The 21,623-nt window shown below is 38.5% G+C and overlaps 2 protein-coding genes and 1 long non-coding RNA gene across 3 annotated transcripts in view; 2 read left to right on the forward strand and 1 right to left on the reverse strand.

Moving 5' to 3' along the window:
- Positions 1-13,650, forward strand: part of LOC127239116 (zinc finger protein 54-like) — a 38,956-nt gene extending 25,306 nt beyond the window's left edge. The window contains 2 exon segments of the mRNA XM_051207907.1: positions 12,821-13,410; positions 13,412-13,650. Coding sequence (XP_051063864.1) covers positions 12,821-13,410; positions 13,412-13,502 — 681 coding nt within the window. The 3' untranslated portion in view covers positions 13,503-13,650.
- LOC127239115 (zinc finger protein 54-like) overlaps positions 1-21,623 on the reverse strand; it is a 101,987-nt gene that overhangs the window by 5,091 nt on the left and 75,273 nt on the right. The window contains exon 3 of the mRNA XM_051207906.1: positions 400-491. Coding sequence (XP_051063863.1) covers positions 400-429 — 30 coding nt within the window. The 5' untranslated portion in view covers positions 430-491. The remainder of the gene's footprint in view (positions 1-399; positions 492-21,623) is intronic.
- Positions 3,203-6,142, forward strand: LOC127239122 (uncharacterized). The gene is made up of 3 exons (XR_007835963.1): positions 3,203-3,468; positions 5,043-5,128; positions 6,033-6,142. It is a non-coding gene; the product is annotated as an uncharacterized LOC127239122 (long non-coding RNA).

Consider the following 21,623-nt stretch of genomic DNA (forward strand, 5'->3'; position numbering starts at 1 on the left):
TAGTATAACATGGAGAAAAGAAAACAGATAAGCATAAATTATCAGGGATTGAATGCAAGTAATGAACACCAGTCATGAAAAAAAGATATAAAGCTAAGTACTTTTCTAGTTGTAATTCTGTCAAAGGTTTTGGGATTTGGGTGGTGGATAAATATATCAATATGTATCCAATTGAGGAATATAAAATCCCATGGGAGGCTCCAGAGCTTCCCTACGACAACTGTATCTGTATGAACTAGGTTGAGTTGTATAGTCTTTGGGTCTACTTCATTTCAGTGTGTGAGTTTGTTGCTTCTCTGTTTGCAGAATTGTTCATACTAAAATTTCAAAAAATTACCAAAAGGTTTCAAGATATAAATGCACTACATCTGTAGATAAAGAATGGAATGGACCACTGACCTGCAACAGGTTTTCTGGAGAATGAGCCATTTCTTATGATTTCTCTTCTTTGAGTTTCTCTTTCAGGAACAATGAATAGATGGCTTGCTTCCCTTTCAAATCAAAGGGTGAAAAGGGAAGAGTTAGAATTAATACTGAAAGCTGTTGAAGAGCAATGTCAAACCACCTGAAAATATGAAACCAACAGAATTCCACCAGGTCTCTAGTCAATAATGCTAAAGTAGGAGAGCATGGAAGACATCTGAAGCTTGAAGAGAAAATCACCATCAAGCATCTTTTTATACAAAGAAAACTACTCTCTTAAAATTGATGGAGACAAAAGTCTATCTCCTGGTAGTCACCAACAAACACAATTGATTTCACTAAAGCAGCTCTGAAGATAATAAACTAGAGGCAAAACATACACAGGGGAGTCACAGGAATCATCCATGAGAAAGAACACTGGAAATAATAATATTCATGTGAAGAATAGATAAATACAGGAGAAGTTGAAAAAAATCATCCACGAGCAAGACAGCAAATCACTACTTCTCAAAAAAAAAAAAAAAGGAAAAATACTACCAATAATCCAAACAGCTACAATATAAAAACAAAACCATAGGAAATTAAAAGGCCATGAACAAAAAAACTAGCCACAGTGAAAATCAAAATAGAGAATCCTCAATTAAATAAACAAGCCCTCAAATTAAATCAATTCAGCACCTGGCCCAGTTGTTCCATTTCTTGGCATAGGTTCAAAGTACTCAACATCCTACTCCATAGATACTTGCTCACTCATGTTCACTGCTCTGCTCACAACAGCCACAAAATGGAAATAACCTAATGTCCTTCAGCTAACAAAAGGACAGTGAAAATGTGATATATATATAAATACTATGGAATACTATTTAGCTATAAAGAAAATTGATATCATGAGCTTTGCATGTAAACAAATAGAAAAATGGACTTGGAAAAGATCATACTGAGTGAAGTAACTCAGACCCAGACAATGCATTTTTAATTCCTAGCTCCAAATCCTCAGGTATGAGTACACAACCTGGAGTCTGGAGTCACTGCCATAACCAAAAAAAAAAAAAGGACCAGAAAGAAAACCGGGGAACAAATGATCTTTAGGAAGAAATGGAAAAATGTGGGTAAGGATTTAATTATGGAGGAGGGACAGATATAATCACAGAAAGAAAGAGGGTAAAATAAGAGTATGGCTGTTTGGAAAATTCATAAGGAATCAATATATCCATCCACAAAAAAAAATGCCCAAAATATACCCAAGTTTCTATAAACACATACATTTAGAGAATGAATGATCATTTCCCAACTGCTCTGATGATGCTCCTCACAAAGCCATAGAATTTCCACCAAAACAACCAACACCAGGTATAGAAAGCCTGCTTTGAAATTGTCAGTTGTCCAAGAGACTTCCAAACACCAAAGGGTACTGTTGTTGCCCATGGTTCCTTCCCAGCAGACACAGAAGGTGAGTTCCTAGTGCTGAAGAAGTCACACACCTCAGACACAAACACCAAAGGACTGGAGATAGAACTGATCTTAAAGCCTCCCCGCTGGGGACTAGCTTTCATGGTACCAGAAGGCAACATGCAAGCTTCCAAGGAGAGACCAGCCAACAGTCTACCCAGCTATGACACCTGTGAAACACAACAGTGATCTGTACTGCATGACAGCCATGGGGGGGGGCAAGAGTGGCACACATACCTTGGTGGTAACCAACAGCTTCTAACTGGATTAAGACACTCTCAACAAGACAATAGTCATGCGGGTTTGGAGCTACGTGTTGGAGCCTTCTGGGCTCAGCAGAGGACTGCAGCTGAAGGCAGTGATTGTTCTCCTACAATCCGTCCACAGACAACATTTGAGAGATAGAGTGGGATCCTGTGAGCCTTTCCCTTTCCTAGACTGACTGTGGTCTAGTGTGAGGTCAATGCGGGTTAAGTACAGTTGCTGTTGCTGATTACAACAGCTGTATGGAGTCTAGAGAACGGCGTGTCTTAGCCCTCCCTCCTCTTTCCCTTCTCATTTCCTTTCCTCCTCCTCTTCCTCGGGGTTCCCAGAGCCACAGATGGGATGCTGTCACTGAGGTTTTCAGGTCTGGGACCACATACCCTCCTTATCTTCTTCATCTGTGGTAGTCAAGAATCTCTGCATTCACCACTGGATTTTTCCCCTATACTTTATCTAAAGGGACCGTTAGCTTGAAATCACAGACTAACCTGTTTTTAGTTAGTAAAATGACAAGATCACCATCTAGTGGTGAGAGCCACGCAGCATGGGATGAATTCAACCCTGGGCTGTTAGCAGCTTTGCGCTGACCGCTGACTTGTGGAGACACCTATTTCTCTTCAAAGTTCTTGAAATCTCTCTCCTCACGGCAAAGTTTCAGTATTTGAAGTTTGTGTGTCATGTTTAAGTTGGTAAAGGGACCCTGGCATTGAATTTAGCCTGTTACCGTTTGCTGTAAGAACGTAGCCCGGGAGGCTGGCAGTCAAGTCGAGATTATGCTGCCGGTCTTTTGTCTGGAGGGCTCAGAACTCACTGTGGGGTCAGATACCGGGGTGCAGCGTCGTCCTGGATGCAGTTCTGGTCTAGGCTGGCAGCAAGCGTGTGTGGAGTCTGCAGAGCGGATCCAGGGCAGCCTGAGAGCTGGAGCTGTGTGGAAGGCAGCGGGAGAAAGAGCTGAAAGGATCTGTCTAAATAAATCTGGCCATCCACCCGGAAACAGCTGTTGGAAGGAGGTGGCCCATTGGTTGGGCTTTAGTGAAGTCTAGAGCGTGGGAGGGACTGAAGGAGAGGGGACCGGAAGCTGAGACCCAAGATGAGACTAAGGAAGTTGCTGGGGAGCCAAAGTCAGCAGTGCCCGTTACCCATCCCCTGTCGCTGCTCCGGGTCCTGCACGGTGTGGAATCCTGTGCTGCAGATCTGGGTGCGGACGGCACGGCGGGTGCCGCGGGGACCTGAAAACTCCGGAGCTGCAGTCTCCGCGCGTGCAGCCTGGGAAAGTCGCAGTCAGCAGCGCAGTGGCGGGAACCGCAGCCCGGCTGCCCTGGAACCTCCCAGGTGAGAGGAGCTGCGGGGCTGGGACCCAGGAGGGAGGGGACCGGGGGTGCGAGCAGTTTCTCTGCAGTTTGGCTGTGAGACATTATTGGGGATGTCTTTCCTGTCTTTTTCTTTATGTATTTGAAATCATATCGAATAAACCTTATTTTTTTCCAGTGATCTTCTGATTACCAAAGTATTGTTAAAATAGTGTAATTTTTACTATTAGACTATTAGAATTTACCTGTTGAGATTTGCCAGCATGATTCTCTTTGCTAGGGTGGAAACGCCAAAGCTCTTTCCATTTACAATCATCCACACTAACTTCCATGTTGTGCACTTCGGTATTCAAGAGGGTGGTGCATGGAACTGGAGGTTTGGATGCGCGGAGGGCTTTGAGATAATAGTCATGTAAGGAACGGCTGCAAATTTCATTAAATCTGGAAGTATATTACTTTTGCTAGTTCCACGGTGTCCTTGTAAACATTAACTTTTAAAATTAAACTTTTATCCACCATTAATTTACCACTTGAGACATGTGCACACTGTAATATAAACACAGGGTTCTCCGGGGTGTCTTTGCCAGGCCTGGTGGCACTCACAAGGCAGAGGCAGGTGGATTGTAGTCAGGTGCAGTCTGGCAAGGGGTACATAGTGACTTCAAGGACAGCCAGCACTACACAGAAAAAAACCCTTTCAGGGAAAATAGAAAATGGTAAATAAATTCGAATGCATTGAAGTATGGGATAATATCTGTAAGCATCTTTTCAATAATCACGATAACTCACCTATATCAGAAAATGTCTACAATATTATTCTCCTTGGTTCAAAAAAAAAAAAAAAAGCACTCTGTCCATGGACACATGAACAAACTGTTCTTTTTAGTTCTTATATTTGCTGGGTTTGAGACTTGAACTCAGAGCTATGCATTGCTTTGACAGTTCCCAAACTAACCATGTAGACCAGGGTGGACTGGAGAATACAGAGTTCCACCCACCACCATTTTCTCCCAAGTGCTAGGATTAAAGGCAGCCACCACCAGGAAGATTCAAACTTTTTTTTTTTTTTTTTTTAAATCTGTGGTCTATTGAAAGCCAGTGGTGTGACTGTGGACTTCTCCCAGGAGGAGGCTTCTTGCGGTCTTCTTTGCTACTCCTCAGTATTTCTTGACCAACTAATCTGCAAGTGAGGAGGCTTTGTGGGAGTGAGTCTCACATCCCCCGGAATAAAGTGAAATCCTGAAAGGAAAAAAAAGAAAATTTTCATGAGATGTTCTCTCTTCTTGTGTGTCCCTTTGGGAGGTGTAAGGATCCATCATTATTGGTCCAAGATCAATTCAGAATCTCACTAGTGTGTGATACTCTCTTCCTAATCATTCAGTACCATTTCTGCCCCTGAGTTTTGAGCTATGATTGGAAGTAGGATTCAAGTTATGATAACCAAAACTGCTTTCTGATTGTTCTCAGTGCTCTGACAGTGCAGGAGAGTTGGGGAATCTTTTGTATAATCCTAAATTTAGTGTTCTCTTCATTACTGAGAACAGTACTGTGTTAGAAATCCAGGGGCTTCCTGAACAATCTCTTTCTCCTGTGCAGGGCTCACTGATCACCTAGACCTGCTCACCTGTGCAGCAGAACAAAGGGGCCTGGAAGGAGAGAGGAGACAGTGGCTAAGGATGCAGGTATGGTGGAGGCATTGGTGAAGGAGTGGAAAGGGGATCAAGTTAATGTGGAAGTGGGACAGGAAATCAGTTTGGCCACATTCTGTGCCACTAGAAAAAATTCTGGAGAGTTTCACTGCCAAAAAAAACTCCTCAGGATTATCCTATTGAAGGCAGGAGAAGATTTTCCACAGAAAAATTGATAATGGAGTCAATAAATTATTTTTTGACTATGAATATGAATGATGCTATTCTTAATCCTTCATATCACAAATCATATTTTTAAACCATTGTTGGTTAATTTTCATTTCTTTGATTTTAATATATTATAAAATGATGAAAAAATGATACATTTAGTTTATTTATTGTTTTCAGAATCTTGGACCTTTGGTGTTCTAGCACATTCTGTACCTTTATTTAGTGGTTTTGTTTCCATTCCTGAAAATAATGCCAGCACAGTTATGATCAGAATCAGGAAGTATATTTACAGCCTGCTACACTCTATACTTTCTCCTGTTGGAATTTAGGAGAAATATTTAGAATGCACTAAGTACTTATGCTGACTTAGAAAGTAGTAGTTATAGGCTCTCCTCCAAAATCCATGCCTTTGCTAGCCCTGGCTACGATTCCAACACCGGGCATGACTATTGTCTTGTTGAGAGTGTCTTAATCCAATTAGAAGCTGTTGGTTACCACCAAGGTATGTGTGCCACTCTTGCCCCCCCCCCCATGGCTGTCATGCAGTGCAGATCACTGTTGTGTTTCACAGGTGTCATAGCTGGATAGGACTGTTGGCTGGTCTCTCCTTGGAAGCTTGCATGTTGCCTCCTGGTACCATGAAAGCTAGTCCCCAGCGGGGAGGCTTTAAGATCAGTTCTATCTCCAGTCCTTTGGTGTTTGTGTCTGGGGTGTGTGACTTCTTCAGCACTAGGAACTCACCTTCTGTGTCTGCTGGGAAGGAACCATGGGCAACAACAGTACCCTTTGGTGTTTGGAAGTCTCTTGGACAACTGACAGTTTCAAAGCAGGCTTTCTACACCTGGTGTTGGTTGTTTTGGTGGAAATTCTATGGCTTTGTGAGGAGCATCATCAGAGCAGTTGGGAAATGATCATTTATTCTCTAAATGTATGTGTTTACAGAAACTTGGGTATATTTTGGGCATTTTTTTTTTTTTTTTTTTTGTGGATGGATATATTGATTCCTTGTGAATTTTCCAAACAGCCATACTCTTATTTTACCCTCTTTCTTCTGTGATTATATCTGTCCCTCCTCCATAATTAAATCCTTACCCACATTTTTCCATTTCTTCCTAAAGATCATTTGTTCCCTGGTTTTCTTTCTCTAGTACTTCCCCACATTCTCTGGTCCTTTTTTTTTTTTTTTTTTTTTGTTATGGCAGTGACTCCAGACTCCAGGTTGTGTACTCATACCTGAGGATTTGGAGCTAGGAATTAAAAATGCATTGTCTGGGTCTGAGTTACTTCACTCAATATGACCTTTTCCAAGTCCATTTTTCCATTTGTTTACATGCAAAGCTCATGATATCAATTTTCTTTATAGCTAAATAGTATTCCATAGTATTTATATATATCACATTTTCACTGTCCTTTTGTTAGCTGAAGGACATTAGGTTGTTTCCATTTTGTGGCTGTTGTGAGCAGAGAAGTGAACATGAGTGAGCAAGTATCTATGGAGTAGGATGTTGAGTACTTTGAACCTATGCCAAGAAATGGAACAACTGGGCCAGGTGCTGAATTGATTTAATTTGAGGGCTTGTTTATTTAATTGAGGATTCTCTATTTTGATTTTCACTGTGGCTAGTTTTTTTGTTCATGGCCTTTTAATTTCCTATGGTTTTGTTTTTATATTGTAGCTGTTTGGATTATTGGTAGTATTTTTCCTTTTTTTTTTTTTTTTTTTTTTTTTTTTTTTGAGAAGTAGTGATTTGCTGTCTTGCTCGTGGATGATTTTTTTCAACTTCTCCTGTATTTATCTATTCTTCACATGAATATTATTATTTCCAGTGTTCTTTCTCATGGATGATTCCTGTGTATGTTTTGCCTCTAGTTTATTATCTTCAGAGCTGCTTTAGTGAAATCAATTGTGTTTGTTGGTGACTACCAGGAGATAGACTTTTGTCTCCATCAATTTTAAGAGAGTAGTTTTCTTTGTATAAAAAGATGCTTGATGGTGATTTTCTCTTCAAGCTTCAGATGTCTTCCATGCTCTCCTACTTTAGCATTATTGACTAGAGACCTGGTGGAATTCTGTTGGTTTCATATTTTCAGGTGGTTTGACATTGCTCTTCAACAGCTTTCAGTATTAATTCTAACTCTTCCCTTTTCACCCTTTGATTTGAAAGGGAAGCAAGCCATCTATTCATTGTTCCTGAAAGAGAAACTCAAAGAAGAGAAATCATAAGAAATGGCTCATTCTCCAGAAAACCTGTTGCAGGTCAGTGGTCCATTCCATTCTTTATCTACAGATGTAGTGCATTTATATCTTGAAACCTTTTGGTAATTTTTTGAAATTTTAGTATGAACAATTCTGCAAACAGAGAAGCAACAAACTCACACACTGAAATGAAGTAGACCCAAAGACTATACAACTCAACCTAGTTCATACAGATACAGTTGTTGTAGGGAAGCTCTGGAGCCTCCCATGGGATTTTATATTCCTCAATTGGATACATTTTGATATATTTATCCGTCATCCAAACAGCAAAAACCTTTGACAGAATTAGAACCAGAAAAGTACTTAGCTTTACTTTGCATATATATATATATATATATATATATATATATATATATATATTGTGTGTGTGTGTGTATATATATATATATAATATATATATATTATATATATATATTTTTTTTTTCTGGTGCACACTTGTTTATTATACTAAAATCAGGCAATGACTGACAGCACATTCCTTACGAAAGGAATACTGTTAAACTTGACTTACATGATGTCTAGCCTCTTTTGCAATGTTTATTGGCCATTTGAGTTTCTGTCTTTGAAAAGTATTTAATTTGTTTACACATTTGTTGATTTGCAATTTCCTTTCTTGTGAATTTAATTATTTTAATTTTTGGTTAATTCTTGCTATGACCTTTATTCAAGGTGTCACTGGTATAGATTCTCTTAGGTGTATCATAAGCAATGTTTGATGTGCTTTTGGACTTCCCTCAATTTTTTAACTCTTTGGGATTGAAGTGAAATATTCTTCCAAACTTCTGAAATTGTTATTTGTCTCTATTGGCTTATCATATTCTTAGGGAAAAATTGATTATATCAAATATGGCTGATACAGATTTTTCTATCTCTTCATAATGGCCCAAATGTTCTCATCACATTAATTCCATAAACTACTTATATGTTAATGTTAAAACTGACAGTGTATAGTACTGTTACATCCTTAATACTGTGGAAAAAAAAACAAAATCTTGCTTATAAAATCATTCATATGTTCTGCCTTCTACACCTACCCCTTTGTAATTTAATGATGTGGCATTGTACCAACAGTTAAATATATCACAGCTGAGCCTGTTAAAATAGAGTCATGTTAGGCCCAAGTAAACATCAGCTTTCTTGGTGTCAGTATTTTAACATGATCTATAGGTACAGCATTTAAGATACATTATTTTATCATGAATTATCCTTCTGAGACATGTTTGCTGTGGTCCTGTGTAATATAATCACAGCATCCATAACAGATAGATAACTGTGTCCAGACCTTAAATGTGTGTCTTGTTTCATGTGTACTGCCAGTTTGTTTGTTTATGAGACAAGGTATCATGTATCCCATGACGGTTTGTTTGTTTTGTTTTGTTTTTTCCTCAAGACAGAGTTTTCCTGTGTAGCCCTGGCAGTCCTGGAATTTTCTCTGTAAAGAAAGCTGACCTCAAAATCTGCTAACCTCTCCCTCCCCGAATACAGGGATTAAAGTCATGCACCACCACTGCCCAGCTTGTTTACTTCTTTTAAGACTATTGTGTCATCATGTTTTCACAGAGTTAGAATATGCATGATAGAATATGACTACATTAGAAATTATATTTTTGAGTAATTATCTTCACTCATTTACATTCTATCTCCATATATCTAGGAAAGCACATCCAGGTAGCAAATGGTAAAACCATACTTTTTTGTTTCAGGGTCTGTTGACATTTGGGGATGTAGCTGTGGACTTCCCCCAGGAGGAGTGGGAATGCCTGGACTCTGCTCAGAGGGCTTTGTACATTGATGTGATGTTGGAGAATTACAGCAACCTGCTCTCTGTGGGTGAGAACATTTTGCTTGTAGAATTCCTAATCCATCTTTTGCCTGTTCTGACATCATGGGATCTAAAGTCTGTTAGGCTGTCCTGAAAAAACTAACAGAAGGCAAGGCATAATTTAATAGTAGGGAAGACCATTTTCATGCTATTTAGTTTCTTCTTTCCATTTTCCATTTTGCAGCTGGCATCCACCCTTCATTTGGGTTCCAGAATTCATCTGGAGACTCAGTAGCATATATTTCTATTCATAACTTACAGCATCATATCCATTATTGCAATTAACATAATTTTAATTGTGAGGAAAATTCAAGGTACCCAAACTGAAAATACTAAATATACTGAAGAATTTGATAAGAAATATCAATGGGGGGATCCTGTTTAAATTCCTCTTCTTTCTGTTTTCATGTACTGAGTACAATACTGTCTTAGACTTCTGTATGCTTTCTGAAAGTTGTAGCATGGGTAATCTGGTTGCCTCAAAGAACATGTAGATTATTATGTCAAGGCAGGCATGGCCACCTGTCTGGAAAGAATGAGATTGCCCTGGAATGTGGAAAGGAGAGAGAACCACACTAGGGTGAACTAGTGAATGAGCAGGACAACAGTGAAGGCTGCAAGTAAAAGAGAAAGCCAGAACCGAGAATGATTTTTCAACGTTAAAATCCTTTTTTTCCCTCTTTTTCCATTAATTACAAAATTTAATTGAAAGAATTAAGCAATGTTTTTGGTCAAATCAATCTACTTTGGTAGCTCTAAAGTGTACAGATGCAATTTGTAAACACAGGTGACAAATACCAACTCAGCTTTCCTAGTACTTCTGGATGTACATAAATGTGATTCTACACGTATGGCAGAGAGAGTGGCAGTGCAAGTCATCAACAATTCATTCAAAGGCATGATTTTCCAAACAACTTTTAGCAACAAATTATGACTTTTTAAGTGTCTATATTACACAAAATCCAAAATGATCTATTTTTATACCTGAGATCAAAACAAGTTTTCTTTTTTCATATCTAAACCTAATTCTTAGTATTTGAAGTAAATATGAATTCATGTTTCCCCAAAATTTTGAAACCCTGCTTTAGTGAGGAAGTCTCATATTTTACATATATGTACATTTTAAAAGAATAATGACAACTTCAGGAGGTTCATAAGCCTACAATGGGACCATGATATTACTTGTAATACAAGAATAAAAGGCACTCATTTATACAATATTCCTGCATGTGCAAAATGAAATGGGATACTAAAATATGTGTACATACACAAATCACTACGAATTCAGAAGTGAGGCTCACTTTAAGAAAACCTATTCTCCTTTGGAGCAGAAGCTGCAAATTAGTGATACAAAACAAAATGCATGAGTAAGAGGTCCCATACCAGGTATTAGCCTGTTTTGTTTTGTTTCTTTGAAGTTCAGTTCCTCTCGGAAGGAGTCCTGATCATTTAATTTAGTGTAGTATTCTGGCCCTGGGTTGCATCATGTTGTTATAATAACTGTCAGTAGGGTTTGTGTCTTATTACACATCAATTATGGTAACATAATACTAGTACTAAATGCAGTTTTATTTGACTATTCCGAAATCAGATTGGAATAATTTTACCAAATTTTAAGTCTTAACCTAAGTCCATGATGTACCATTATTCTGTAATTGCCTTCCTTGTATGCATTCTTCATATTATGTCCTTCTTTTTTTCCCAGTGGAAGATAACACAGACACCCTTCTGGGAAATAATCTCAGTAGCTGATGTACAACAACAAAAAACAAAACAAAAACAAAAACAAAAAAAAAAGAAAAAAGAAAAAAGGAAAAAGAAACACAGCAGTGTGTGGAGCTCAGACAGTGGAGTATAGAAATAAGCAATAGCTGCCCATGACAGCCCTGCCTCACATGATGTAGGGCATTTAGTGTTTATCACAATGCTATCTTTTCATCCATTACTTTTAAAAAATCTAATGTGTTTTTCTAGAGAGTAAAATAAACCCTGTGATGCTACTGAGGAAGACTTAACTCTTTAAAGGAATTAGGTCTTCTGAACAGTATTCCTCATTGCCTATCACTTAGTATAAATACTGTGAACCTGGGATTGGATTAAACTCTGCAATACCTATTTCTGAAAAGAAATTTTAAGATGCAGACATGTATTCTAATTATAATCACTCAGTGAGCTCTACTGCAAAGCTAATTAATCAAACTAAATTATTTTTTACTTCCTTTTTCCAGTTAGTGATTTTGGATAAATATGAGATATCTGTTATAACTCACTGACTCTGAAGGCTGTCATGCTGTGTTTGTGAGAATCCATACAGTTACAGTGGAAGCTCTAATCTAAATAGTTTCAGATTGACTTATCTTAAAAGAACTTAGGGAGATAGTAATTTATCACATGCTTATTATTGGAATAGACCCTATTAATCTGAACTGTTTCTTTTTCAGAAAACTATTGCAAGTGTGATCCTGTCCATTACCATGTGAAGACTGAAAAGGAGTCTTGTCAGTGTAATAAGCGTGCCAAAGTGCTTCATGACCCCTCCACATGTGCACTTTATAGAATAAGTGAAACTACAGAAAACTCTAATAACTACGGATGCAGCATTCACAGGGATGCCTCTGTTGACTCATCAAACCCAGGTAGACATGAAACCATGCACACTGGAGAAGAAACTTGCAAATCCAAAGACTGTGAGAAATCTTTAAATTTGTGTTCCAATATTACTCAGGGTCAGAGAGTCCACACTGCAAGGAAAGATCACAGGCAGGGAGAACATGATGACTCTTTCAGCTCTGCTTACAGGCTTTTGCAACAACCAATCTACATTGGGGAGACACCACACCGATGTGAGAAATGTGGGAAATGCTTCAGTACTGCCTCCTGCCTCACTGTACATGAGAGAATACATACAGGAATTAAACCTTACAAGTGCAAAGATTGTGAAAAGTCTTTTACCCAGTGGTCAAGTCTTAAAACACATCAAAGACTTCATACTGGGGAGAAACCTTACAAATGCAAAGAATGTGGAAAGTCATTTCCTCAGTTGTCAGCATTCAATAGCCATCAGAAATTGCATACTGGAGAGAAACCTTACAAATGTAAAGAATGTGACAAGTCCTTTGCTCACTATTCTAATTTCAGGAGACATCAGAAAATGCATACTGCTGGGAGACACTATAGTTGTCAAGAATGTGACAAGGTCTTCTATCAGCTTTCACACTTTAAAAGCCATTACAAACTCCATACTGGAGAGAAGCTTTTCAAGTGCAATGACTGTGACAGATCCTTTCCACACTATTCATCATTGAGCAGGCATAGGAAAACTCATTTTCTGGAGAATGTTCACAAATGCAAAGAATGTGGTAAGTCCTTTTTTGAATTATCACATCTCAACAGGCATTACAGAATCCATGCAGGTGAAAAGCCTTACAAGTGTGAGGTATGTGACAAATCCTTTACCTGGAACTCAACTCTTAGAACACATCAGAAAATTCATACTGGGGAGAAACCTTACAAATGTAAGGAATGTGACAAACCCTTTACCAAACACTCAGATCTTAGAAGACATCAGAGTGTTCACACTGGAGAGAAACTTTACAGATGTAAGGAATGTGATAAGTCTTATACCAGCTGCTCATATCTTAGAGCACATCAGAAAATTCATACTGGAGAGAAACTTCACAAATGCAAACAGTGTAACATATACTATATTCATATTGCAAGTCTTAGAAGACATCAGAGAGTTCATACTGGAGAGAGACCTTACAGTTGTAAGGAATGTGACAAATCCTTTACCAGTTGCTCAAATCTTAGTAGACATCAGAGTGTTCACACTGGGGAGAAGCCTTACAAATGTATGGAATGTGACAAGTCCTTTACACAGGACTCACATCTTAGAACACATCAGAGAGTTCATACTGGAGAGAGACCTTACCGTTGTCTGGAATGTGACAAATCTTTTGTCCACTCTTCTGGTTTAAGGAGACATCAGAAAATCCATAATGGAGAACAACCATACAAATGCAAAGACAGATGTGTCCTTTCTCCAGATTTTGAATCTTAGGAGACATAAGAAAATTCATATTGGAGAGAAACATACCTTTGTAAATAATGTGACATAGAATTGTCTGGTATTTTGTGCCTACAAATTACAACAGTAGTAAAATAGAGACATAAAGATAAGAAACTTGTAAAAGGCTTTGATGAAGTTTTAAATATTAAACATCATCCTAGAGTTTATATTAAAATAAAATTCTGCAGATGTAACAATGGAAAAGCTTTTTATTTCTTTTAATGGGTATATATGCTTTGCCTGCAAGTATGTCTGTGCTACATGTATACTTAGTGCTGGTGGAGGACAGAAGGTGTCATCAGCACCCCTAAAGTGCAATTATAGATCACTGTGAACTGCTGTACATGTGTTGGAAACTGAAATCTGGTCCTCTGGAATAGCAAACAGTGTTCCTACCCACTAAGTCATGTCTCCAGCATCTGGTAAAAATGTAATAAAAACAACAATCATGTTCAACATCCAAAATTTCATAATAATGCCAGGTGTGGTGGTGCACTCCTTTGTTTCCTGTACTCAGTATGCACAGGCAAGATGATTTCTGTGAGTGAAGGACATCATCATCTACATACTGAGTTCTAGGACAGGCAGGACTACATAGTCTCCTTAACAAAAACAAAACAAAATGCTAATAAAGTCATATAAAAAAATAAGGCAAAACCTTCAGTTTTCCCTCTAATTGTGATATACATCACAAAATTCATACTTCTGAGAAACCATATAAAGGTATAGAATACATATTCCCCATGCCCTTCTGTCTACTGGAAATTAGACGTCCCCAAATGCATTGGATCAACAAATCCTTTACATAGTGCTGAAGTTGCAAAGATAAAAGAAATTTCATTATTAAAGAAAACACTAATAAAATCATAGATTTTATTCACCTCCAATATCTTCATAGGATAGTCAAACCACCTGACTTCAAAATGATAGGTTCCTACATCACTTCATGGTCACCTCGTTTGGTTGAACTTTCAGGAGCCCCTTCTCTTCACTAATTATTTGAAACATTCTGCCCACGCCCAAATCTCACTTTCAAATTCATATCACCTATATTGTACTACCCACCCCCTCTCCACTAATGGTCCATTTCTAGATTCCTAGTTTCTGCATGTAGTGTTAGAACACACAGATTGTAGCTTAAGACACATATGTGAGAGAGCATGTGATGCTTGACTTTTGGGTCCTAGGTTTTTATATATACCTGAATAATATGTTGAGTATATAGATAAGTATCACTTTTTCAATTACCCATGTTTCTGTTCATAGGTATCTAGTTTGATTCCATGTCCTAGATAACAGTGAATAAAGCAACATGATGGGCAAGTGCTCATTAGTAAAATGGCAAGTCCTTAGAGTTCATGCCCAGTAATGGGTATTGTGTATCAGTTTCCTCTTGGATTAAATCTTTCCATCTTGGAGGAATTGCCTTCAAACACAGAGCATGAAAAGAGAGGTAAAGGGATGGGATGTCCTAAGGCAGTGGTTCTCAAGCTTCCTGATGACATAGCGCTCTAATGAAGTTCCCCATGTTATGATCCCCTTCCATAAAATTATTTTGTTGTTTCATAGCGATAGTTTTACTACTGTGAGAAATTTTAAATATCTCATGCAAGATACCTGATATGAGACCCCCCCCCCAAAGGGATCGTGGCACAAGGGTTGGAAGACACTGCTCTAAGGGGAGGTGATACATTCAGTCATTCAGAAGCTCCTAAGGCTCAGGAATAGAAAACTCAATAGCTTTGGAAAGTCACGGGAACTGGCAACACTCAACCAGTGCCCTTCTACCTCAAGCATATATAATTGGTAAGGACTGCTAACACTGTCAGACAAGCTGAACTGCACAGAAGATACTCAAACCAGTCACGAAGCAGATACCAGTCAAGCTCCTGGACCAGACCAGACAAGCTGCCTAGAGAAGGCAGTGAGCAGCTTTAAAGTCACTTCTAGCCTCTCTTGAGCTATGCAGTGATCCACAGGTTTCCAGCTTCAATACCTTATACAACTCTCATAGTGTGATGCAGCTGTCATTGAGTCCTTTGTGCTTCTATAAGTAGCCCCTCACCCACACTCTTGTAAATCACACCAATAAAACTCACTTCTGCTTTAGGGAGGACTCAGTGATTAAGAGCACTTTCTGCTATTTCAGAAGACTCATTTTGAATCCCCAGCACCTTCACATGGGCATTCAATCTGTAACCTGAACTCCAGGACATCTAAATCCCTCTTCTGGACTTAGCAGGCACAAGGAAAATACACATGCATATGCAGGAAAAGCTGCCAAAGACCATGTCATAACAACAGCAGATGACAATATTCAAGGTTTCAGCCCACCAGGTAGATACTCTCTGGTAGGTAAACCTCATTAAGAAAGGCCACAAGGCTGTAGACTATGGAATATCTTTTGCTTCAGTGTGTAATTTCACATGTGCTATTGCAAGTTTCCCCTAGAAGCTCTGGGGAATCCCCCAGCCTCTATCATAGTGTGTTACCTCATGAATACATACATCCCTATCTACTGGGTATTTTTATCTATGGGTAGTCGATGATTCTTTAACCTCTATTTTCTGTGGATTATCAAGAAGGTGAGTCTTTAAGCTCTATTGTCTAATGTTAATAATACTAGCTTATACAGAGTTTTAATCAACAAAAATTAGCACAAAGAAATGCTACACAGTTTGGGGCTTACAGATAGTTTTTTTTTAGATCACAGATCAGGTTTACATTAGGAAAACAGTTGCATTTCCCTAGTTGCCAAGACAGCTGTATACTATTAGCTGATATAAAGCTTTAAAACTGCTTTAGATTAGACCAGATGCCTTGCTAATGGTTTTTAAGATAAGCTACTTCCTGAAAAGCATTCTACCTTACAAGAACATATAACTAAGATGTCTAAATTTTTTAGCCTAATTGCTGCATGCAGTTTCCTTGCTAGGAAACTTCCTGGCCAATAGCCTAGGGCAATGATTAACTCTCTGCACAGATTCCTGACCTCAGTTTTATGATATAGGTATGTAACTGATAGACTCAAGGTTCAGCTAACTAACTTTTTTTTTTTTTTTTTTTTTTTTTCTGTTGGGTCCTTAAATTGCACAAGTTACAGGGAACAGTTAACCAAGGTCTAGGAAATGAGGAAACATTTCTACCTGGCCAGGACTACAGAAAATAAGTTGACTTCATAGCTTTGAGAAAGTTACAAGTTTCTTTTTCATGGTCAAAGGTTACACACAGGGCAGAAAGTTCATTTTCAGATATAAAGCACTGTACCTTAGGAGTGCCAATTGAGCTAATACTAATAGATTTATGGTAATCTGAGCCCAAACTAAAGAATTTATGATACAACTCTCTTTGTAAACAGGGCAATCCAAGTCAGAGAAAGCCCAGAATTTTATGACTGCTGATCACAGAATGTTAGTTTAAAACAATTATACACTCAGAAGTATAGTATATAGTACACAATTTCCTTATTCTTCTTACACTGCTCAGTAGTTTAGTGTTGTAACTCCTTTAGAGGACTACCTCTCTAGATAGATAACAAAATGACTGATTCTTTATTTGCAGCTGAAAGTTACAGACCATCAATCAGGGAGCTAATTGAGAAAAAAATGCTCCTTCCTTATTCTGTTTCAAGTTATTTAGATTTATTGAATGTGAGCTGTTTGAATGACTTTTTTTTTTTTTTAACCATTTACTTAACACAGTGGATAATAAACATTTTGCTCATTGTTGGCTTATAGGCTCATATCTTTGCTACCCAGTCATTGCTTTGCTGGCATTGAAACCTCCTTCTTTGGTATTCCATTATATACTGAAGACCAGCTGAGACATCCATCCTTGTAAACTGAGGACATGGAATCATGGTCCTCAGCCATTGTCATTAGCTATACAGCAGCCTATAAGTCATGCATAGAAGTGTGTGTGTGTGTGTGTGTGTGTGTGTGTGTGTGTGTGTGTGTGTTCGTGTAGCATGATGTCTAATTGGTCTTAATAATAAAATTCTGGAGTCAGATATAGGGGTAAATGTTGAAATATTAGAGAGACAAGGAGCAAGCCAGAGGTAGTTCCTACCTCACTAACTCTTCTGCCTGAAAGGGGCTGAGCTGTCGTCTCCTCCTGCATTATATTTGTATCTCAGCCAAACCATATCACTCCCTGTCTGCCTGTACAGACCTCCAGAAATCTATGGTTAACTGTTAGTGACTCTGCCTTCTGATCTTTAGTCAAGCTTATTTTTTGTTAGAACACAAATAATATCACCACATGCACATATGTGTGTATGTCATGAGATATATATATATATGTATATATATCATATATAAAATATATATACAACATGTGGTAAAAGAGTATATATAATTCATATCATATATTATTTGTATAGTATACAGTACACATATATGATATATACATATATCATATATATATACATACATATATATATATATATATATATATATATATATATCCATTCTATCAGTTCTGTTACTCTAGACAACATTGACTAACACATAATGAGACACAATTTCATAGCAAACACCCTGATCGTCTGGATCTTACATCTTTTATATCTCCTGCTTCAAAATTTTTTCTTGAGACTTATATTCAGGAGTGTTTTATTTGTGTATCCATTATCCCTGACATCCACAACTCTGCACTTTGCTTAGCTGTGGTTCATTTGCAGTGGTCTTAGTCTGTTGCAAAGAGAAGTTCCTTGATAACAGGTAAAGACTGCAATTATCTATGGGTATAAAGGAAAGATTTACATTTTTGTTAGGGATTACGCTGGTTTAGTAAAGGGGTGGCTGTTGGTTCTCTGCCAGGATTCAGTGACTTCACATGCACTGAGTAGTTAAACAGGTTTCCAGTACCCAGGATTGCTTCTCTTTTATTAAGTAATTCTTAAGTCCAACTAGAAAGCTAATGGTCACCAGCAAGGTATGCTTGCCACTACTGCACTCAGGGATATTGTATCATGAACTAATGTAGTTTATGGACATCCTAGCTGGATAAGACTGGTCATTGGCTTCCACTTTAGGAAGTTTAACTGGTGCCTCTGGTAGCTATTCATTCCATAGGGAGAAGTTATCTTTGCTTTAAGACAAGGACACTGTATTTACTATCAGTTATCACAGACTCACTATGTAGCCCAGGCTGCCCATGACCTCACAGCTTCCTTTGCCCCTGCCCCCTCAGTGCTGGCATTAAATGCTTGCATGACTTTGCAGACTATAAATAATTTGGTATTGACATATCATGACAGCCTGCTTGACAGTGCATCTTATTTCTACTTGTATTAAAGACCTCTAATCCACTGAATTAGAAAATCCACATAAATACTAAATTTACACAACATGAAATAAATATGTAAACACAGTATTAATGAAACTGAAACATTAATAAAATGCTCCCTCAAACAACACCATGGCCAGATAGACAGTATCTATCAGTACTTCCAAGAACAGCAAAACTACATAAATACTTGGAACAAAAAGCAAGACTTCCTAACTCTTAGAATTTTATCTGATATTAATACAGAAAATGATACAACCAAAGAGAAATTACAGATTGACTTACTCATTTCAAAATTTTTCATAATAGGCCCCTGTCTCTCATCTCTCTTTCTCTCACAAATACACATACACACACTCTCTCACATACACAAATACACTCAGGTGTGTGTGTGTGTGTTTCAAATACAGTCCATTCTCCCCTCCTACCGCTGTATTATCCTGGTCCGCAAATACAAGGAATCTCTATTGTGCTCATGTCCATTCTTTTTGCTTTGAGACCACCGAAATTAATCAGAGCCATCTGTGAGACAGTGGGTTTGGAGCTATGTGTTGGAGCCTGCTGGGTTGACTGCAGCTAAAGGCAGGGATTTTTCTGTTTCAATCCATCCATAGACAACATTTGAGAGGTCAAGGGTGGGGCCCTGTGAGCCTTTCCCTTTCCTAGACTGACTGTGGTCTGGTCTAGTGTGAGGTCAATGCAGGTAAGTACAGTTGCTGTTGCTGATTACAACAGCTGTATGGAATCTAGAAAATGGCATGTCTTAGCTCTCCCTCTTCTTTCCCTTCTCATTTCCTTTCCATATTCTCCTTAGTGTTCACAGAGCCATGGAAAGGAATGAAGTAACTGATGTTTCTTAGGGCTTAGGCAAAATCCTCTGTATTCATCATTGCATTAAAATTTTTTCGTATACTTTATTGTGTAAATGTACCTTTAACATTACCCACAAAAGAACTTGATTGACTTAGTAAAATAACAAGACTACCATCTAGTGTTGAGAGCCTTACAGTGCAGGATGAATTCAACTTTGGGCTGTTAGCAAGTGGCTGACCCCTGACTTCTGGAGACACCTTTTTCTTTCCAGAGTCCAAGTTCCTCTCCCCAAGTCACAGTTGCAGCGTTTGATTTTGGTTTGTCATGTTTCTGTTGGGTACGGGATGCTGGCATCTGAGTTTATTACAGTTTGCTGTAAAAATGTAACCCAGGAGGATGGTTGTCAAGTCGAGGTTATGCTGTCTTTTCTCTGAAGGGTTCAGAGCTCGCTGTGGGGTCAGATACTGGGGTGCAGCGTCCTCCTAGATGCAGTTCTGGTGTAGGCTGGCAGCAAGCATTTGGGGAGTCAGTGTAGAGCTGGACCAGGGTAGCCTGACACCTAGAACAGTGTGGAAGGCAGCCTAAGACAGTGAGAGGGACCGGTCTCAGTGGGGCGGGGACACTAAATGGGAAATAGCAATTAGGAGGGTGTGACCACTGGCTGGGTATAGGGGTAAGAGTGGAGCACTTTAGAGAAGTGAGTGCACCAAAGCTGTGAGCACCTTCAAGTTGGAGAGGAATTAAGGTCAACTGTGCTCAGGGCCCATTTCCTTCCGCTGCTCGGGGTCCTGCACTGTGTGGAATCCTGTGCTGCAGACCTGCGGAGGACACTGCGGGTACCACGGGGACCTGAAAACTCAGGAGCCACAGTGGCGGCCTGGGAAAGTCACAGTCAGCAGCACAGTGGCGGGAACTGCAACCCTGCAGCCCTGGAACCTCCCAGATCAGAGGAGCTGTGGGGCTGGGATTAAATGGGGGATGGGAGAATGGGAAGGGTAACTGGAGTTGCTATGTAAAATAATAAATTAAAAATTTTAAATAAAAAATGGAAACAAAGATAAACTGGTAATAATCGTTTTGAATGTTTATGTTTTACATAATTTCCTAGAGTTTATAGTAAAATAAAATTCTGCATATATGCCAATGGGAAAAGCTTTTTATTTCTTTTAATGTGTATGCATGCTTTGCCAGCAAGTATGTCTGTGTTTTACATATTTGCCTGGTACAGGTGTAGGCCAGAAGGGTCATCGGATCCCCTGAAGCTAGAGTTACAGACAATTGTAAACTGTCGTGTTATGAATTGAACTTTAGTCTTCTGATAGAGCAACCAGTGAACATCATGCCTAAGCCTGGCCAAAAAAAAAAAAAAAAAGTAATAAAAATATGTATCTTATTCAACATCCATTCCAGCACTTCAGTGCACTCCATTCCAGCACTAAAGATATAGAGACCAAAAGATCTCTGACTTGGTAGACATCATCATCTACATACTGACTTCCAGGACATCTAGGACTACAGAAACTCTTTGGCAAAAAAAAAAAAAAAAAAAAAAAAAAAAAAAAAAACCACAATGCTAATAAAGTGACATAAAATTACACAACCTTTAGTTTTCCCCTAATTGTGCTGTATATCTCAAAATTCATACTTCTGAAAACCCCTATTAAAGTAGAGAGTGTGTATACTCCCCATGTCCTTCTGTCCATTGGAAATTTCACATCCTGAAATGCATTCAATTCGACAAATTCTTTACATAGGAATGAAATTTCAGAGGTGAAAGAAAACTTACCATTAAAAAAAATGCTGGTAAATTCTTCTATTCACCTTCAAAATCTTCATACTACAGTCAACCAAATGAATACAAGAAAGTAAATAGCTCTGAAGAGATAAACTCTGAAAGTGACATCACTGGAATTATGGCATAAACTGAAAAAAAACCCAAAGGCTAAGAATATGGTGACATACACCTTTAATCCCAGCTCTCTGGAGGCAGAGGAAGGGGTAGTCCTGTGAGTTCCAGGTAAGCATTGTCTACATTACAAATTGCATGTCAGCCATGATTACAAAGAGA

This window comes from Phodopus roborovskii, unplaced genomic scaffold (assembly GCF_943737965.1).
Source record: "Phodopus roborovskii unplaced genomic scaffold, PHOROB, whole genome shotgun sequence".
Classification (NCBI taxonomy): domain Eukaryota; kingdom Metazoa; phylum Chordata; class Mammalia; order Rodentia; family Cricetidae; genus Phodopus; species Phodopus roborovskii.